This window comes from Podospora pseudoanserina (genome assembly GCF_035222485.1).
Source record: "Podospora pseudoanserina strain CBS 124.78 chromosome 7 map unlocalized CBS124.78p_7.2, whole genome shotgun sequence".
Taxonomy (NCBI): Eukaryota; Fungi; Ascomycota; class Sordariomycetes; order Sordariales; family Podosporaceae; genus Podospora; species Podospora pseudoanserina.
In genome coordinates, this window is record NW_026946672.1 from 311402 (window position 1) to 327854 (window position 16453).

Genomic DNA, 16453 nt, shown 5'->3' on the forward strand with positions numbered 1-16453 from the left:
GAAACCTTAAACCCAAAATGAAAAAGACATAACAGTGTGCCCGACCCGGCTCCTTTCTGTCCTTGATCCTCGCTCTCGGACCTTCCATCCATGACGACACGAGCGTCCCTTGTCCAACCAAATTCAAAATATTATAAACAGCTCTTCACCAACCACGGTGCGGGCATGGCTCGTTGGTGTACGTCGCATTGGCCAAACAGATCTCAGTCCCACTGTCTTCTTTCTTGCTTCCTCTGCCTGATTCGGCTTCCGCATGTTCTTGATCCTCCTCTTCCGGCTCCCCCATGACGACACGGGCGTCTCCTTGTTCTTGCCCTCCAGTTTCCTCCTCTTCTTGGTCCTCCTCGCTGACGATCCAGCCGTCAATCTCCCAGTAACCTGCCTCTTCAGTTTGTTCCTCGTCTTGCTTCAGCCACTCGCGTTCTTGCTCTTCCTCCCGCAGTATCGCCATGACCGCACGAGCGTCGTCCTTCATGCGTTCTGGCTCTTCAAAATCTGGTGCCAAAAGTGTGAACGGATCAAACTGGCGGTAGAATTGTTGCCACATAATTCCGAGTTCGCTGCTCGACAAAATGTTGTGATACACCCCCGTGCGAGGAAAACTCAACACTCGGGCTTCGAGCGCATGATCCTTGTTCTTTGCGTTTTTCGTGAGCCTCTTCATGGCTGAGCCGAGTTCGGAGCCAGCTGCTTTGAGAACTTCTGTTGTTGTTTGGTCTAGCCAGTCCTAGTTAGGGAGTCTGCCGCTGAACTGGTCCCGGAACCTTGACAGATTCTCTGTCATGACTTGACACGCCCTAGATCGGGCTACGGCGGATTCATTGTCTGGAGCGGCCACAGCTTCCTTGCCAGCGAAAGATGTGGCTTGAGAGACTGTCATGTAATATGCCAGCTGAGCACTGGTGTGGCGGACTTGGCGCATTTCCTCGCCGTAGATTGGTGGCAGAGGTGAGGTAGAAGGTGTTCTTTGAGAGTGTTGCGATAGGTCTTGCTGGCGGCAGCGATGCTCGGGCGGGCTAGGTGGTTGTTAAGCGGTACGAGTCTGTTGCTCTCGTACGCCGGCGGAGTGTCTTCATTGTCGATTTCGCTGCAGCGGCAGTCGCAGGCGTTTGGGTGGTGGCAGTGGAACTGGCAGTCCTGCTGGTGGGTGTTTTTCCCGCAGCCGCAATCACAAGGGAAGTGGAATTGGCAACCGCAGCCAGGCTTAGTCATCATCATCATTCTGAGGTTGTCGTCATCATCCTCGTCGAGTTCGTCGTCGTCATCCGCCTCCTCCTCATCATTCTCGGAATCGGCGTCATGATGGTGAGGAGCATGGTAGCTCTGGAAAGCTGTGTATGCTGGGGGCCTGTCATACGAAGGAGGGGCCCCAAGTTTCTCCTTTACCCCGCGGAGAGCGACGCTGTGATCCATTGGTTCTTCTATATATCGACGTTAGTAAACGGGTTTCTAAACCCAACTGAACATCCACAAGCGGCAATCCTATCGCCTACAACACATTTGATTGGCGTTTGTAAACGTGATCAATTGGCATTCATAAACGCTGTTTTAACGTTTGTACACGCAATTAAGCGTCGTTTACAAACGCATTTTTTCACATTTTAGAAACGCTGTCTTGGCATTTGACGTTTGAACACGTGATCAAGTGTTCTTTACAAACACATCTCTTGACGTTAGAAACGCAGTTTTGACGTTGGTAAACGGGCATTCACAAACTATCCATCGTCTACAAACGCATCTGTAACGTGTGTAAACGACAAGCTGTTGACTGAAAAGCAAAAGCAAACACTCGATGCTTACAGTTGACAACTGGTGATGGTGATAATGGTGATGGGTGAGAGAGAAAAAAAAGACAAGGTCAGAGTGCACAGGAAGACGGTTGATATAGATTCAGGTTTTAGGTTGTGCCCTAGTGGCAAGAAAAAAAAGACCACTTTCAAAAGTTCGGTTGGGTATCATGTGGGTGTAAAAATTCAAAAACTGGAAATGGCCTCCATCGTGGTAACTCCTAAAACGCCCGTATTTCCACCATGACCTTCCCTCACGACCTCTCTCAAGACCTCGCGCTTCCGGAACTTGAACTGGTCCTCGTTGAGCTTGCACTGCTTCGTCTCGTCCATATTGAACCTAGCCCCTGGGCTTCTTGATATGTTGTTCGCGTGGGACCCGGTAGGCTCACGGCTTGCAGCTTCTCCAATCCCGACTTGAAGGCACTGTTGATGGCCACTCTGAGGCCCGAGATGAAGGGGTTGTGTGCACGGTGTTGGTGCTGTTCTGCTAGTTGGTAGTCGGCGGGGTGGGAAACATGGTGATGAACTCGCTCAAGACGCTCCATGTCGTCGAGCATCATGTGGTAGTACTCTTCATCCTCCATTATGCAGTGGTGGATATGATGGTGTCCCTGATTGTCACATGTCAGGATTAGGGCTGTGTTATTGTTCTACTTCATGGCTGAATACACATACACTGTGTGGAGAAAACAAACTCGGAAGCTTTGGGTGGAAGAACTCAAGTCAGAGTTGTATGGTGTGCCTGAACACTTCAAGATGATGGCTCTTGTGAACTTTGACAGCTTGACCGTCGGTAAAGTTTGATGTGATGCGATGGTGAATCGTTGGTGATAAAAACGCTTTGGAAGGCCATCCATTCCCTCAGAGGGGACATGGAATTGGGATTTATATGGCACATTGTGATTCTCTTGTTCATATTGAAGTTGCAGCCCAAACGCATCAATCGCACCACCATTGATGTGTGGCCAGTTGTACTGAGCTGGGGACTGCCGTCGTCGTATGATTTTGGCTCAATAGAGTTGGTGCCATTGGCTGCACCAACCACAGCCACCCAGACACCTCCCCAGTTGTCGGTCCACTACAGAGCAGTGCATCCTGATGACATTGAGCCCAGACTTTGGCATTGGGCCACCGGGCAAAACCGGGCTAGCATGGTCCAAATATTTGTCGTGATTCGAGAATCACCACAGTTGGTAGCTAGACACCTCTTGCGCTATCAATAAAATGCCATTCAAAACAACAAAGGAAAGGGTATATAATAACCTAGAATGATACAAGACGCAAGCGAGTGCTGGGCTCGGTCCCACCCCCTTCTTCACCTCCCACATTGCCAGGCTGTTGGCCCTCCCACGCTGGCAAAGGAAAAAACAAAGGAAAAAAAAAACAGTATTACACAAGTGACTCATGAATTATCATTATCTCGTGGTCCACCACCCTAACTCTCCCTTCTTCTTTGCACCGTGGCTTGGCCCTTCACAGTTCATCATGGCCCTGAACCTTCTCCTTGACCGCTTCGGTCGCTTCGCTCGCAACACTTGCCACCTTCTCACCGACGCTTCTGACCTTCTCGCCGGCCTCACCGACCACTTCGCTAGCGGCGCTGGCGGCTGAGCCAACAACGTTGGTGCCGGTGGCATAAGCAGCATTTAGCCTGGACACCACGCTTTCGGAGAATGTTGGTTCCTTGCCGACCAAGAGTTCAGACACGAGCGCGCTCACGGCCTCATAGCGTTGAGCGGCCGCATCACTGGCCACAGCAGCGGCACTCGTTACTGACCCCGCCCCGTCACCAGCTGCCGCCGAGGCAGAGGAAGCGTACTCGCCAACACCGCTGTAGAAAGCTTCGTACCATGGAGTAGGGGCTGGAGCACCGTAGACCTGTATGCTGATCTTGGTGACAATGACATCCCAGCCATCAGCCACGTAGTCAGCTGCAGCAGCAGCTTGCTCGTATCCGGCGGCAGCCGCAGAAGAGACGTTCTCGCCGGCAACCGATGCGGCGGAGGAAACTCCTGCACTGGCAGCAGCCGCAATAGAGGATGCACCTGACCCAATGACAGAAGCAGCAGAGGCACCAGACTCGCTTGCCGCCGACGCAGCAGAAGCGGCAGCCACACTAGCTGCCGAAGCGGCAGAAGCAGCCGACTCGCTGGCCACTGAAGCGGCCGAAGAAGCAGACTCGCCAACGGCGGCGGCAGCAGCAGCCGCGGACTCGCTGGCGACCGAAGCAAGCGAAGAAGCAGTACCGGCAAGATCAGTCGGTGTAGGGGTGGCCGTCATGGAGCTCACGGCTGCGCTGGCTGCCGACAAAAACTCGGAATACCTGGCATGCGCGAGGCCGAGACCGGCGTAGTAATTGTGCCGGGCGTTGTCCAGAAGCTTGTTGACATGTTCAGCTGGGGTGGAAGGTGTTGGGGTGGCCAGACCAGCTGCAGTCTTGGCACTTTCGTACTGCTCTAGCGCCCAAGACCGGCCCTGTTCGAGGCGTTCCGAGGCAATGGACTCGATACGAGCCCAATCGACACTGGGCACTGGGACAGTCGGAATGGCGACCGTGGGCATGATGTTCTTCTTCGTCTTGGTTGGTGTCCCGCGCAACTGAGTCGACACAGCCTCGAGCGCAACGTCCATCCGAGAGCTTGCTGAGGCCATGGCCTTGTTGTAAGCAGACGTCACCGAGGCGAGCATCTGTTGATGAGCAGGAAGGGGAGTGCCGTGGATCTGGGCTGAGACAGCCGACAATGCCTCGGAATATTGTGCGTTGGCACGAGACATGGCTGCGGAGTAGACCGATCTCAATTCGTCTTGCATTACCTGAATGGCACCGGACATGTCCTCCTCGTCATCCTCCTCGTCATCGAGGATAGGGGAATGACGGGGCACAACCTGAGCGGCGGCGCCAAATAGAGCGGGCTTGACAGTAGGCGCCGCTTCGGCTTCCGCGACAGGACGAGTATCAGGAGCGTCTCCAGCCTCCTCCTCTTCCCCCGCGGCGTCCTCGTCGACTAGTAGCTCAACTGGGGCTGGGTCAGCTCTGACGTCCTCTTGAATCTGCGTCACATTATCAACAATAGGGGGGGTCTCGAACACCAGGGACTCGCTGGCCGCAAGATGCGCAAGATCGTCAGCAACTGGTTCTGGAGAGTTGTCGACATCGGCGGTGGCCTCGGACGTGGGCTCAACAACGCTGGAGATCTCTCCCGAGGCAGCGCTAACTGCCTCAGCTGGCTCCTCATCGCCCTCACCAGCCATCGAGTCCTCGGCCCACAAGTTGTTATTGCCAACCGATTGGGCAGCCTCAGCTGTCTTTTCCGATACAGTGTCCTTGACACCGACAACAGCCTCGCTTGCGTTCTCGTACGCTCCCGCCACCTTGTCGACGACGGCATGCTGGGCCTTTTCGGCGGACTCGCCAGCCTTGTTGACCACGCTGGTGGCAGCAAGTCTGGCGGCTTCGACAGCCTCGGCAGCCTGCTGTGTCAGGGTGCTATCAAACTCCTCCGTCACATCGCCAGCCACAAGCTTCCAATTGGCCACTTGCTTTAGACGACCGAGCTCCTTGGCTGCCGTGGCGGCCAGTTTCATGGCCTCATCCTCGATGTTGGCCCCCTCCACCTGCGCAGCTTCAAGGTTCGGGTGGGTAACGATGAGCTTCTCCAGATCCCCCTTCCACTCGTCAAATCTGCTCTTCAACAGGTGGTACTTGGCCCAGTCCTTGTATGTGATTCCATCCGTCCAGGCCCACTTCATGCCAATCCTTTGCAGTGCCAAATCTCTGATGCCTTGAAGAACGGTGAAGTGGGTTTCAGCCGCTTGCGTGATGGAAGCCTGCAACTCGGTTTCGTACTCCTCACGCCAGTGGCGCACGGCCTGCGCCTTGTCTTTGATAGCCATACCGGCCTGCCTGACAGCCTGAACGATTTCCTCCTGTGCGTCCTCGGTTCCCAGCTCCTTGTCGTTGACTGCATTGATGATGTCGAGAATGTCACCGCGCAGCAGTACCAGCTCAGAGACTGTGGCCTCTTGAAGCTGGTCGAGAAGAGCCTTGCCTGTAATTCGAGCGTTTCGGCGAATCATCCTCTTGGCAATCTCCTGGACGCGGTTGTCAATCTCGGCAGCCCCTTCATCCACGGCTTTGGCGTAGCGCTCTTGCCAGTCCTTGAGATCTGCAGCCACCGTCTCACGAGCAGCGCGGCGCACCGGATCCTCATTCTCGACTTGTTCGGCAGTATCGGGAGGAGTGATGGGATCGACGCTGGATTTGGATCGATGGGCTTCTGGAGCGTCCTTGGCTTGCGGTCGACCGGCTGTGGAAGAAGACTTGCTCGAGGCAACAACAGAGGTGGTCGAGGAGGCGGATGGTGCAGGCTTGACAAAAGAAGATATCGTTTTGGAAGCAAAGCTAGAAATACGTTAGCAAACTGTGTGCTGCATCACTGGTAAAGACTCAGACTAACCTCGAAGCTGAGTCTACTGCCGACTTAGGAACTGACTTTTTGGTGCCATTGGTGCTGCTGCTATACCGGCCCAGTCGCTTGCCAATCTTGACAAGCTGGGGCTCCACATTCTCAACGTAGATGACTCTCAGATGCGGCCAGACAGTGCTGTCAAGGAAGAGATTTGTCTTATTCCACGCCCAGGCACATGTAGGCGCTACGGTTCCCAGCGCAAAGTCCGAGGTGGCATGATAAGCCTGCAGTGCGTAGGGCTGAGCAAACTGATACGAGGGTAACAGAAACTCGTGATATGTCTGGAGAGAGTTGGTTCGCACGATCTCGTAGTATGGCCCAACCGCGGTCGAGAGCTGGTCGAGATGTGGCGCGAGGGTGTGGTCGTATTGGGTCTTGGCCAGATGCTGGACTTTAGTGATTTGAGGCTGTACAGACTTTTCCCACTGTGCCTTTCCGTAGACACGGGCCTGCTCAACCTGCGGGGCACCATGCTGCTTCGCGTAATCCCAGGCTGGTGTGATGACCTTTTCGTCCACAGCGTTGTAGTATGGGCGCGCCAGCTCAACGTACGGTGCCGCGTATGCGTCGTAATATGGCTCGAGATGTGGGGTGACGGTGTTCTTGAGCTGGAAGTAAGGTCTGCACACGAGCGGGGAGTTTTCATCGCAGGCGTCGAGGGTAGCTGGGCACCAGAACAGAATCGCGTAGATCGAATACCATGCCACCAACCTGCGACGCAAAAATATGTCAGCTCTTCTCCTCTCTTGTCTGACAGCTAGTATTTGCTCACCTGGCAGCGAAACTGAACAGCCAGGACGGCCAACCTGGCCCACGACTTCTGGTAGTTCTTCTCTGGACAGTGTTGTGGCCATTCAAGGCGGGCGACTTGATGGCGCCGTTGATACCATTCGCAGCCCGGTGGGCTTTCATTGTGGTGCCGTTTATGTCGTCCATGGCGCAAGACGATTCAGCACCAGGCTGAGGAGACGAGAAGAGAAAAAATATGACAGCGCCAATGCGTCAAGCAATGAAGCCGAAGAGAAAGGGCGTCAGGCGAAGTTGATTTCGCGCCGAAAGAAGGGAACAAGATGCTACTCGGTGATGGGAGGTCAGAAGTGAGGCACTGTTGGAGAAAAGACAGGTTTGGCCAAGGGAAGCTCGGACGGCTTGGATGGCTGTTTGGAAATACAGGGGACTGCCAAGCGGGGGCGTTGTTGGGTTTCTCCTGCAGGGCCCTGGTCTTGTCTTGTTGCCTTGTTGGTTTTGAAAATGGATACAGGAAGCAAAGTCAATGTAAAAATTAACTGCTGCGTGTTGGATGCAACTCTGAATCTTGGGACACCTGGATGCCTGCTCGATTTTGTGTTAATTTTTTTCTTGGGAAAAGCTGCAAAAGCGTGACGACATTTGGTAACCCGACTTCCTTGACAGGGCTCGGTCCTTAGTGCGACGCGGTCCCCCCTCCATGGACGTCATAGGCGCGGGTGGTACACCCCAATCCGACTGCAGCCCGAGGAATAAACACAGTGCCCTATCTTTCACCAGTATTGATGTCAATCAGTCATATACAGAGTTTGTGCCAATGAAATATGGATGGACCTTGGACGAGAAGAGGTGGAACTTTTCCTGAATGTTGGGTCGGCTTGTCGAAATGTTTCAGATCGGCGCCGGGTACGGCGAGGCAATGGCACCTTACTACGGAGTTCTCTTCAGCCTTGGGCTTCAACCTACCTCGGATGAGATGGCACTGTGTATGGATTATGATCCGATTACTTCCATTTCCTACTGCCTTGTCGGTCACAAAGCACAGAAAAGCGAACAGCAGATTTCATCACACGCTTTAGACTAGTGTAGATGAATAAATGATACCCATAAAACAGCATATGATTGATTATATCAGCGCAGCGTGGTATTTTGTGAAGTCATTGGGCACGTGCAAACGGCCCACCTTGTAGCAATCACCGGATGTTGATTGGCCCTGACACGGCGTCTTTGTGATAAGCAAAGCCCTGGTCCTTTGGGCGACGACCCTCCTCCGCGCTGAGCCTAGGCCTGCATCTCCAGCGTGGACGTGGAGTTGCACCTCCTGGTGGGATTTTGGAAATCTGTTGAAGATTTGCCATCGCGTCCATCCATCGCCCATTTCCCATCTCAAATCACTATCTGACTGTCCCAACCGACAACCCATCACCCGATCAGCAGAAATCAACCCTTTGCTGTCGACAACAACGACAACGACAACGACCACTGCCACGTCTTGCACTCCCCTGTCAAACCGCCACCAACCTCATCTGCCTCTCGATCCACGGCCACGGTCCCACTGGAAACCTTCTCATAGTTCCTATGCGAGGTTAGAGTAGAGGCCTCAGAGTTCCTGCTGCGAATGGCGTGTCCTTAACGTCTCCCGCCACGCACAATCACTCGACAAAACTCCGGTGAAGATGGCGGACCCCCAACTTCTGGGCCCCTTTCCGCCCCCCGACCCAGATCGATTTCCAAACACTAGGCTGCGAAGCCATCTTCTCAGGCCAGATTCGACGCCGCAAGAACCGCAACCATCACATTCTACGAATGATCCAGACACATGTCGAATATGTCGCGGAGAGGGGACGCCTGAAGAACCGCTCTTCTACCCATGCCGGTGCAGTGGCAGTATCAAGCACGTCCACCAGGATTGCTTGATGGAGTGGCTCTCCCATTCACAAAAGAAACATTGCGAGCTTTGCAAGACGCCCTTCCGCTTCACCAAGCTCTACGATCCAAATATGCCCAGATCGTTGCCATGGCACGTCTTTGCCAGCCACATGGCCAAATATTTCTTCGCCAACATGCTGCTGTGGATGAGAGCGTCGCTGGTTATGCTGGTTTGGTTTGGAGCCTTGCCGTACGTTATGAGGAATGTATGGAGCATGTTGTTCTGGTTTAGCGATGATGGTATGGCTGCTTTCCTCTTCCACAAAAGACGAGATCAAGCCCATCAGCTGGCCTCGGCCGCTGGGACGACACTTAACCCGGCCATGAACCTGTTCAGAAACAACACCACGTTAGCTACTAACCTAATATTCCCTGGCACAGCATGCATCGCCAAAAGCACCTCTGGTGCCGCTCAGGCCTCCAACGAGCACTCGGCCACTTCTACCATTTTACGTCTATTGTTTGGAGCACCCGATACATCTGGCGCTGTTTCCACCGAGGCGGTTGCTATCCCAACTAGGAACAACTCCCTTTTGAGCGGCGTCCAATTTCTTCGCAACTTGACGCGGCATCATTGGCTAAACGACAAGGTCATAGAGGTCCTTGAGGGCCTGATTATAACAATTCTGGTTATTGCTTGCTTCATTCTCATCATCTTGGTCAGAGACTATGTCGTTCAACAACAGCCCGAGATCAATATGCGTGCTGCGTTTGCAGCTGCTGAAAATGCACCGCATCCCGCACCACCACAGGAGCCCCTGGCACGACCGGAACTCCCACCTGTCGAGGAGGAACATCATGACAACCCTGCTCAGTGGGAGGATCTACAGGGCCAGTGGGATCCCGCCATTGTCGAACCACCTCCGCACTTGGCACTGGAGGCCAGGCGCCAGATTGCGTTGGCTCGCTTGCAAGCTCATGAAAGACGGCTTCAAAGACAGTGGGCAGAACCCGAAGCTCGATATCAAGCAAGGTATGCGGGTGACGACCATGCTCCTGCACACGAGGCTGCTGAGAAGAATCCAAATAGCTTGGCTACTGGCTCACGAAATAGTTCGCCCTTTTTGCCATCGCCCTCCTTCCTTCCAAGAGCGGAACTGGACGCCATCGTCAATGGTGGTGAAGCTGCTGACGTGAAAAGTCGGCACCTCCATGACTTCCTTGCCATCTATCAGCGTGCCAAGGGAGATCCCCATCGCATTCTCGAAATTGCCAGAGAACAAGGGGCTGAGGAGCGACTGGATTACTGGCTGGCCCTTACGAGGTCGCTGCTGGATCGTCAAAACCGTACTGTGGCCGGTGCCGATGACCACTCGGACGCCAGCAGCGCTGCTGAGAATACTCCAGCATCGAGCACGGATGCTCGCTTCGAGAATATGGATTCTCCACCGTTTGGAGGCCTTCGTCCAGCCACCCAGGCTATGGAGTGGAAGACCTTTTCGGCCGGCGAAGACAATTTTGGACCCCAACATGATAGAAAAGGCAAGGGCGTACTAAGAGAGGATTCCGACGGTGAAAGCACCCACACCGAAGACAGTGAAAGACCTTTGGCAAGCCCGCTTCGACCAAGGGCCAACACAGATGGTCCCAAAATTAGCGATACAATCCACCCCTTGGCCAACAATAGCTGGTCGTTCCAGACCTTGACAGAACAAGAGCCTGATGGGATGTTAAATGACCAACACGGGACTAAGTCGACATCTTCGGGACACTCGACTTTCGGATCACCCAAACAACCGGCGTCTCGACAAGATGCTGCGTCTGCCTTCTTCAAGACGCCCAGATTCACCGAGGCTGCATTCGAACTTGACCAGACCACCCAGTCTGTGCCGCATCTGAGCAGCAGGGCTGAGGAAGAACTGCCAGTTGATCATTTGACTTCAGGACAGGAATCAAGCGCCGATTTTTGGGACATGACCTCGGGTGCTGAAGCGGCCCAGCCAGAGACAACCCCTCCGCCAGCCTTACCAGAGAATGGGGAGGATGCCGATGCGCAGGCCGAGCCACAAACCCCGAATCCGCCAGCCCCGCGCCCCCAGCCCGTAGGCATTGTCGACAGACTTGCTGATTTTATGTGGCGGGATGTGGATGAAATAGACCCGGCCGAGCTTGCTGCAGCTGACGCTCTGCAATTCGACGTGGGGGAAGGTGATCCCGCCAACGATGAGGTAGAAGAGGACGACCCCGAAGTGCCACAGCGAGATAGAGAGGTGGTTGAAGCTGCTGTGGCAGCTGGGCTGGATCCAGACGCGATCGAAGATGCTGAGGACTTGGAAGGGATCCTGGAGCTCCTCGGTATGCGAGGTCCCGTCGCTGGCTTATTTCAGAATGCCATATTCTGCTCTTTTCTCGTATCTATTACCGTCTTCCTCGGTATCGTAGTCCCCTACAATATCGGGCGTATGACAGTTTGGATGGTCGCGAATCCTATTCGACCGGCGCGGATGCTCTTCGGCTTATGCATGCTCGTTCAGGACATCGCCATTGTATTGTTCGGATTAGCAGTTTTGTTCGGCGCGAAGGCTCTTCTCTTGCTCACGAAAGTCGCCCCCAGTTTGCTTGGCTCTGTGGTCGACCTTCTCACAACCACGTCGGCCATGTCCTATGGCACCATGATGAGTGCTTCCAACAGAGTGGGGAGCAGTTTCTTTGCCGAAATCGTTCACATTTCTGGCACTGAGATACAAAACTTCTCTGCCATCAGTCATGAGGCATTGCTTCAACTGAAGGGCCACATTAGTCTGGGGTTCGCTGCACTTGTCACAGCGGTGGACTACCTCTTCTCCGGTGATTACGCCGAAAAGAGCTCCGACATCATGTCATTCATGGAAGGGCTCGCTACGAATACGATGGGATGCTTGAAGCAACTCCCCGGCATCCTCACCAACCCCAACTCTTGGGTACTTAACCTCAGCGTGCCAGATTCCACGTCAATGGCCTTTGATGCAGAACTTGCTCAGTGGAGCGGCACCGACAGACTCTGGGCTATCGTGGCTGGTTATGTTGCCATCTCCATCATTGCTGGTCTCTACTTGCGACGAGGAAGCCCCTTTTTTACGGGTCCAACAGGTCAGGATTGGGAAGCATCCATTATTGATGGCCTCAACCAAGCTAGTGGCGTCATGAAGGTGATCCTGATCATTGGTATCGAGATGCTCGCCTTCCCGCTCTATTGTGGGCTGCTGCTCGACCTCGCCTTGCTGCCCCTTTTCGCGGGCGCCACGATTAGGTCAAGGGTCCTCTTCACCATGAACTACCCGGTCACGTCCATCTTCGTTCACTGGTTTGTCGGAACAGGGTACATGTTTCACTTTGCCCTTTTCGTCTCCATGTGTAGAAAGATCATGCGCAAAGGGGTTCTCTACTTTATCCGCGACCCCGACGACCCGGAGTTCCACCCGATCCGCGATGTTCTGGAGCGCAGTGTCGCGACTCAGCTGCGCAAAATCCTGTTTTCTGCCTTGGTTTATGGCGCACTCGTCATGGTTTGCCTAGGCGGCGTCGTCTGGGGGCTTGCCCTTTCTGCTTCGAGCGTTCTACCGATCCACTACTCGTCCAATGAGCCTATGCTGGAATTTCCCGTCGATCTGCTCTTTTACAACTTCCTCATGCCACTGGCAGTTCGTCACTTCAAGCCCAGTGATGGTCTACATGCCATGTACACGTGGTGGTTTCGGAAATGTGCTCGAGGCTTGAGGGTGACTTGGTTCTTATTTGGGGAGCGTCGCATCGATGAAGAAGGCAAACTTGTACTGAAGAGCGACTCACCCGATGCGGCCCTGCCGTGGTGGCGGACATTGTTCCTTGAAGTGAATAACGACCAAGTGCGGGCAAAGCAGTGGGCCAACCCTTTCGAGCCCAGCCCGGAGAAACCGACCGTCATGCGAACGGAAGACGCTCTCTTGTGGAACACAAACAAGAAGGCCCTCGTCGAGTCAGGCCAACTCATCCCTGACGGACGCTATGTTCGGGCGCCATGCTCTGATCAGGTCAAAATTCCCAAGGGCAAGAGGGTGTTTCTCGACGTATCCGAAGATAACGAGCGACAAGACGAGGCTGCACCAACTGACCTGTACAACTCTGAAGAGTTTCAATTCGTCTATGTGCCGCCCCATTTTAGGCTCCGGGTCTTCCTCTTCATCACTTTCATCTGGGCCTTCGCCGCCATCACGGGTATTGGTTTCACCATCGTACCGCTCGTCTTTGGCCGTTGGATGTTTAGATCTCTTCTTCCCAGTCACATTCATACCAACGATATCTATGCTTTCAGCATCGGCATCTACATTTTGGGCTCTGCTGCTTATGCCGCATTTCATGCGCCGTCCATCTACCGTGCCGCACACGATTGGGTCGACAGCTTTACAAGGACCGTCGTCAATGGGGAGGCTGTCCGGCCAATGGTTGATGCAGGCATCCGGGTTGCCAAGATTATTTACGCGCACGTCTTTTACCATATCGTCTTTCCCCTCATGCTTGCCTCATTGGTGGAGTTGTATCTTTTGACGCCGGTGAATGAGATCCTATATGGTGCCCTACCTAAGAAGCGAGCTGATGCTTCTGAGCTTGCGCCCATCATGGCGCCGGGTGCTGAACTCAATCCGAAGCATACTGTTCGTTTGGTCCAGGCTTGGACCATTGGCCTGCTCTATCTCAACCTCATCAACCGGATCATCAACCGCTGGTTTTCGGGTACCCGCCTTGCTGCAGCCGTGATGGCTATCTTCCGGCGTGGCTGGCTGCATCCAGATGTCTCCATCCTGACTCGGGCTTTCATCGTTCCTGGACTCATTCTCTGGAGCAGTGCCGTCATCGCGCCGCTCCTCCTTGCCAGACTTGGCGTGGCCAACGGGCTACATGAGGCCATGCTTCACTCATCGTATGGCACACCTCTTGTCGGCCATGCCGAGTTAAGCCATGCATACAAGGTCCTCATCTACCGTCTGAGTTACCCCGTCATGGCTGTGTTGGCTGTCTGTGCAGTTGTGCTCTGGAGTATGTTTGGTGTGTTCAAGAGGTGGAACATGCGTATAAGAGACGAGGCATATCTAATCGGGGAAAGGTTGCATAACTTTGGGGCGTCGGTGGGAAATAGCACCCCAAAGGGGAAGGCCGCAGCTTGGAGAGGCGCTCCGGGAAGGATATAGAAGGGTGCAATATCTTTTGCATTACAAACGTGTTCATCGTCACGAGCGCGACGTCTTTTGTTCTGGGAAGGTAGTTATAGACGGTCAGCATGGGTTGGTTGGTTGGCTTGGCGTTTGGCTGAACAGGTGATGATTTACGGAGCAGAATTATAGCAGAAGCGATAGGCGGAAATTCTTCAGGTACTGGGAGCTACGAGTGTACATCTTAATGTTTTGTATGTAGCAGTTACCAAAGTACATACCCTATCCATGAGCTACTGATGAATTGACGCTGTGGCAGGCCCTGGTCTCCGAAAATAGGGGTAAAGTGGGTCCTGGAAAGGGGTTATGATGGACAAGCTTGAGGGCTTGGCAGTCAGCCATGTGTAACTTTTTTTATTTATCTATGTGCACGCCGACATGCCGATCAGTGATCTTCCACGTCTTCATCTCGGCCTGGATATACGATGTCTCTCACCACCACTGCCCTGACACAGTGGAACAGAACAAATCCATAGACCAACACCAAAACAATCGAGATGGCCGTCGAAAACCACAGGACGAACTCGTTCTGAAACACCTTCCCCAGAGAGATGGTGGCCAGGATAAAGCCCGTGTTTGGAAACACCGACGCCCACCACCCCAGGTGGAAGTACCTCGGTGGGCTCTGCACCACGGCCAGCACGGCAATGGCAAACCACCAGAAGCTCAGCGCCCAGAGGAACCCGGCCCCGACGATGGCCATCATGAGCATGATGCTCGCGTCGAGCAACCCGTCCATGTTGGCGTCGAAGCTCCCCGGGAGGGACTGAGCAAGCCCGATAAATGCCAGCGCGGTGAAACTCGGCGGGCCGACGCACATGAACAACCCCGGCCTGTGCTCCCTGTCTGGAAGGCCCGACTGCATCAGCCGGCCGACCATGTGGGCGTACATCATTGCCGCGACGCTGATGCCCAACCCCTGACAGCTGAGGCCGCTGACGATGATGGGGAGGGCCATGGCGGGCGGTTGGGTGGAGGCGATGACGGAGGCGATGGTGCCCGAGAGCATGACGGGGAAGATGGGGAGGATCCAAGTCGGCATCATGGTTTGAAGGCTGAAGGAGTGCCGGCGGCCAAAGACGAAGGAGTATTGTGCTACTGCTAGGCAGGTTGACAGGGCGACGTAGATCCAAAAAGCGATTTGGATGGCCCAGCGGAGCCCCTGGCGTTCACCGTCCCATGATTGGATGTGGGAGGGGATGCAGTATTTTTGTGTTGAGGTGATCAAGGTTGCGATCGAGAGCAGGAAAGTGGGGACGAAGAAGCCTTCGCGGGGGTGGGTGATGGAGGCGACGAAACTGCCGGTGTTGAGGAGGAAGCGAGCCAAAAGGAGGGAGGTGATGAGGGTGAAGAGGATGATGTTGAGGATGTAGACTGCTAGGCCGAGGACCGGGGTAAGGGAGGGGAACTGGTGGGGTTGGGCATGGATGAGGAGGGAGAGGCCACCAGTGGACATAGAGAGGGTGTACCATGCCCAGGTAAAGTGTTTGAGGCGGGAACGTAGAGAGAGAGGTGGACGGGGATGGGTGTGGTCGTGAGGATGGCCCGGAGAGGGGGTAGGAGATGGTGAGGGTCGGCTGTCGAGCGCGTCATTTTTGGCGGCTGTGATAGCGGCGGTAGCTTCGATGTCCTCTGGGGATGGCTTGAGCTCCTGATCAGTGGGGAGGCGACTCAGTCGGCGTCGTTCGGGAACGGCATATGGCAAACTCGTGCCCGAGATGGAGCCCTGTAGAGTGGGCGCACGGGAATCGAGCTGGAGATCGTGGGCCAGATCGTCTTTTTCTGGGTTCCGTAACTGATCAAGGGATGGGCTTGCATCGTCAGAGCTGATCGATAGCCGACTGAGACGACGTTGCTCTCCTCTCTGTTCGCGGCCTTCGTAGAGGTACGGATTTTGTTGAGAGACGCTGGAGGGTCGACGGCGCATGGACCGCCGGGGAATTGGGGGGGCGGGACGATGGGATGCAGGTGCTCTAGCGTCTGCGGCTTGTGGCTGGAACTTTTCGTATTCTGCGTCCTGCTGGTTGGTTTCAATATCAGAACTGTCCAGCAATGGTGCTGACATGATATTATGCGATTAATCAAGAGAAGACCTGCTTCGGCCAAGAACGTGGTGCAGGGGCGAAATGCAAGCCTGAGAGAATGGATGATGTTGCTGACTGAGACCGAGGAACTTGAGGGGATAATAATAAGTGAAAACTGAACGACGGAAAGACAACAAAACAAAAAACGACTGCTCCAGAGCCTGTCGAAGAAAAATGAGCGTGATGATTAGCACGGGGCTCAACTGTCTGCAAGCGCTCGAGCTTTTGTACATGTTGATCGTATTCGCATCGAGACTTTTCACCGAATG

The 16453-nt window shown here is 54.3% G+C and overlaps 5 protein-coding genes across 5 annotated transcripts; 1 reads left to right on the top strand and 4 right to left on the bottom strand.

The window, feature by feature from the left end:
• Positions 1–145: 145 nt before the first annotated feature.
• On the bottom strand, positions 146–1413 carry QC764_704435 (uncharacterized protein; the record flags this gene model as incomplete). The annotated part of the gene is made up of 2 exons (XM_062950102.1): positions 146–727; positions 901–1413. The coding sequence occupies 2 exons, from the start codon at positions 1411–1413 to the stop codon at positions 146–148; spliced, it is 1095 nt and encodes a 364-aa protein (XP_062795829.1).
• A 640-nt stretch (positions 1414–2053) lies between these two features.
• Positions 2054–2374, bottom strand: QC764_704430 (uncharacterized protein; the record flags this gene model as incomplete). The annotated part of the gene is made up of 1 exon (XM_062950101.1): positions 2054–2374. One exon carries the CDS (start codon positions 2372–2374, stop codon positions 2054–2056), a length of 321 nt encoding a protein of 106 aa, XP_062795830.1.
• A 622-nt stretch (positions 2375–2996) lies between these two features.
• On the bottom strand, positions 2997–8106 carry QC764_704420 (uncharacterized protein). The gene is made up of 4 exons (XM_062950100.1): positions 7990–8106; positions 7032–7936; positions 6248–6970; positions 2997–6192 (listed from the first exon to the last, which is right to left on the bottom strand). The coding sequence occupies exons 2-4, from the start codon at positions 7193–7195 to the stop codon at positions 3264–3266; spliced, it is 3816 nt and encodes a 1271-aa protein (XP_062795831.1). The 5' UTR covers positions 7196–7936; positions 7990–8106; the 3' UTR covers positions 2997–3263.
• A 179-nt stretch (positions 8107–8285) lies between these two features.
• QC764_704410 (uncharacterized protein) lies at positions 8286–14079 on the top strand (the record flags this gene model as incomplete). Its single annotated transcript, XM_062950099.1, has 2 exons — positions 8286–9175; positions 9317–14079. The coding sequence occupies exons 1-2, from the start codon at positions 8683–8685 to the stop codon at positions 14077–14079; spliced, it is 5256 nt and encodes a 1751-aa protein (XP_062795832.1). The 5' UTR covers positions 8286–8682.
• Positions 14080–14454: 375 nt separating this feature from the next.
• On the bottom strand, positions 14455–16165 carry QC764_704400 (uncharacterized protein; the record flags this gene model as incomplete). Its single annotated transcript, XM_062950098.1, is given in 2 exon segments — positions 14455–14514; positions 14525–16165. 2 exon segments carry the CDS (start codon positions 16163–16165, stop codon positions 14455–14457), a joined length of 1701 nt encoding a protein of 566 aa, XP_062795833.1.
• Between the last annotated feature and the right edge of the window lie 288 nt (positions 16166–16453).

What these genes read in the sequence shown, in the direction of transcription:
- QC764_704420 (XM_062950100.1), bottom strand. Translation starts at nt 7,195, where the DNA reads ATGGACGACATAAACGGCACCACAATGAAAGCCCACCGGGCTGCGAAT. An exon ending in CTGTTCAGTTTCGCTGCCAG is followed by an intron (nt 6,971 to 7,031) that starts GTGAGCAAATAC and finishes TTTGCGTCGCAG; the next exon opens with GTTGGTGGCATGGTATTCGA. An exon ending in GCAGTAGACTCAGCTTCGAG is followed by an intron (nt 6,193 to 6,247) that starts GTTAGTCTGAGT and finishes ACGTATTTCTAG; the next exon opens with CTTTGCTTCCAAAACGATAT.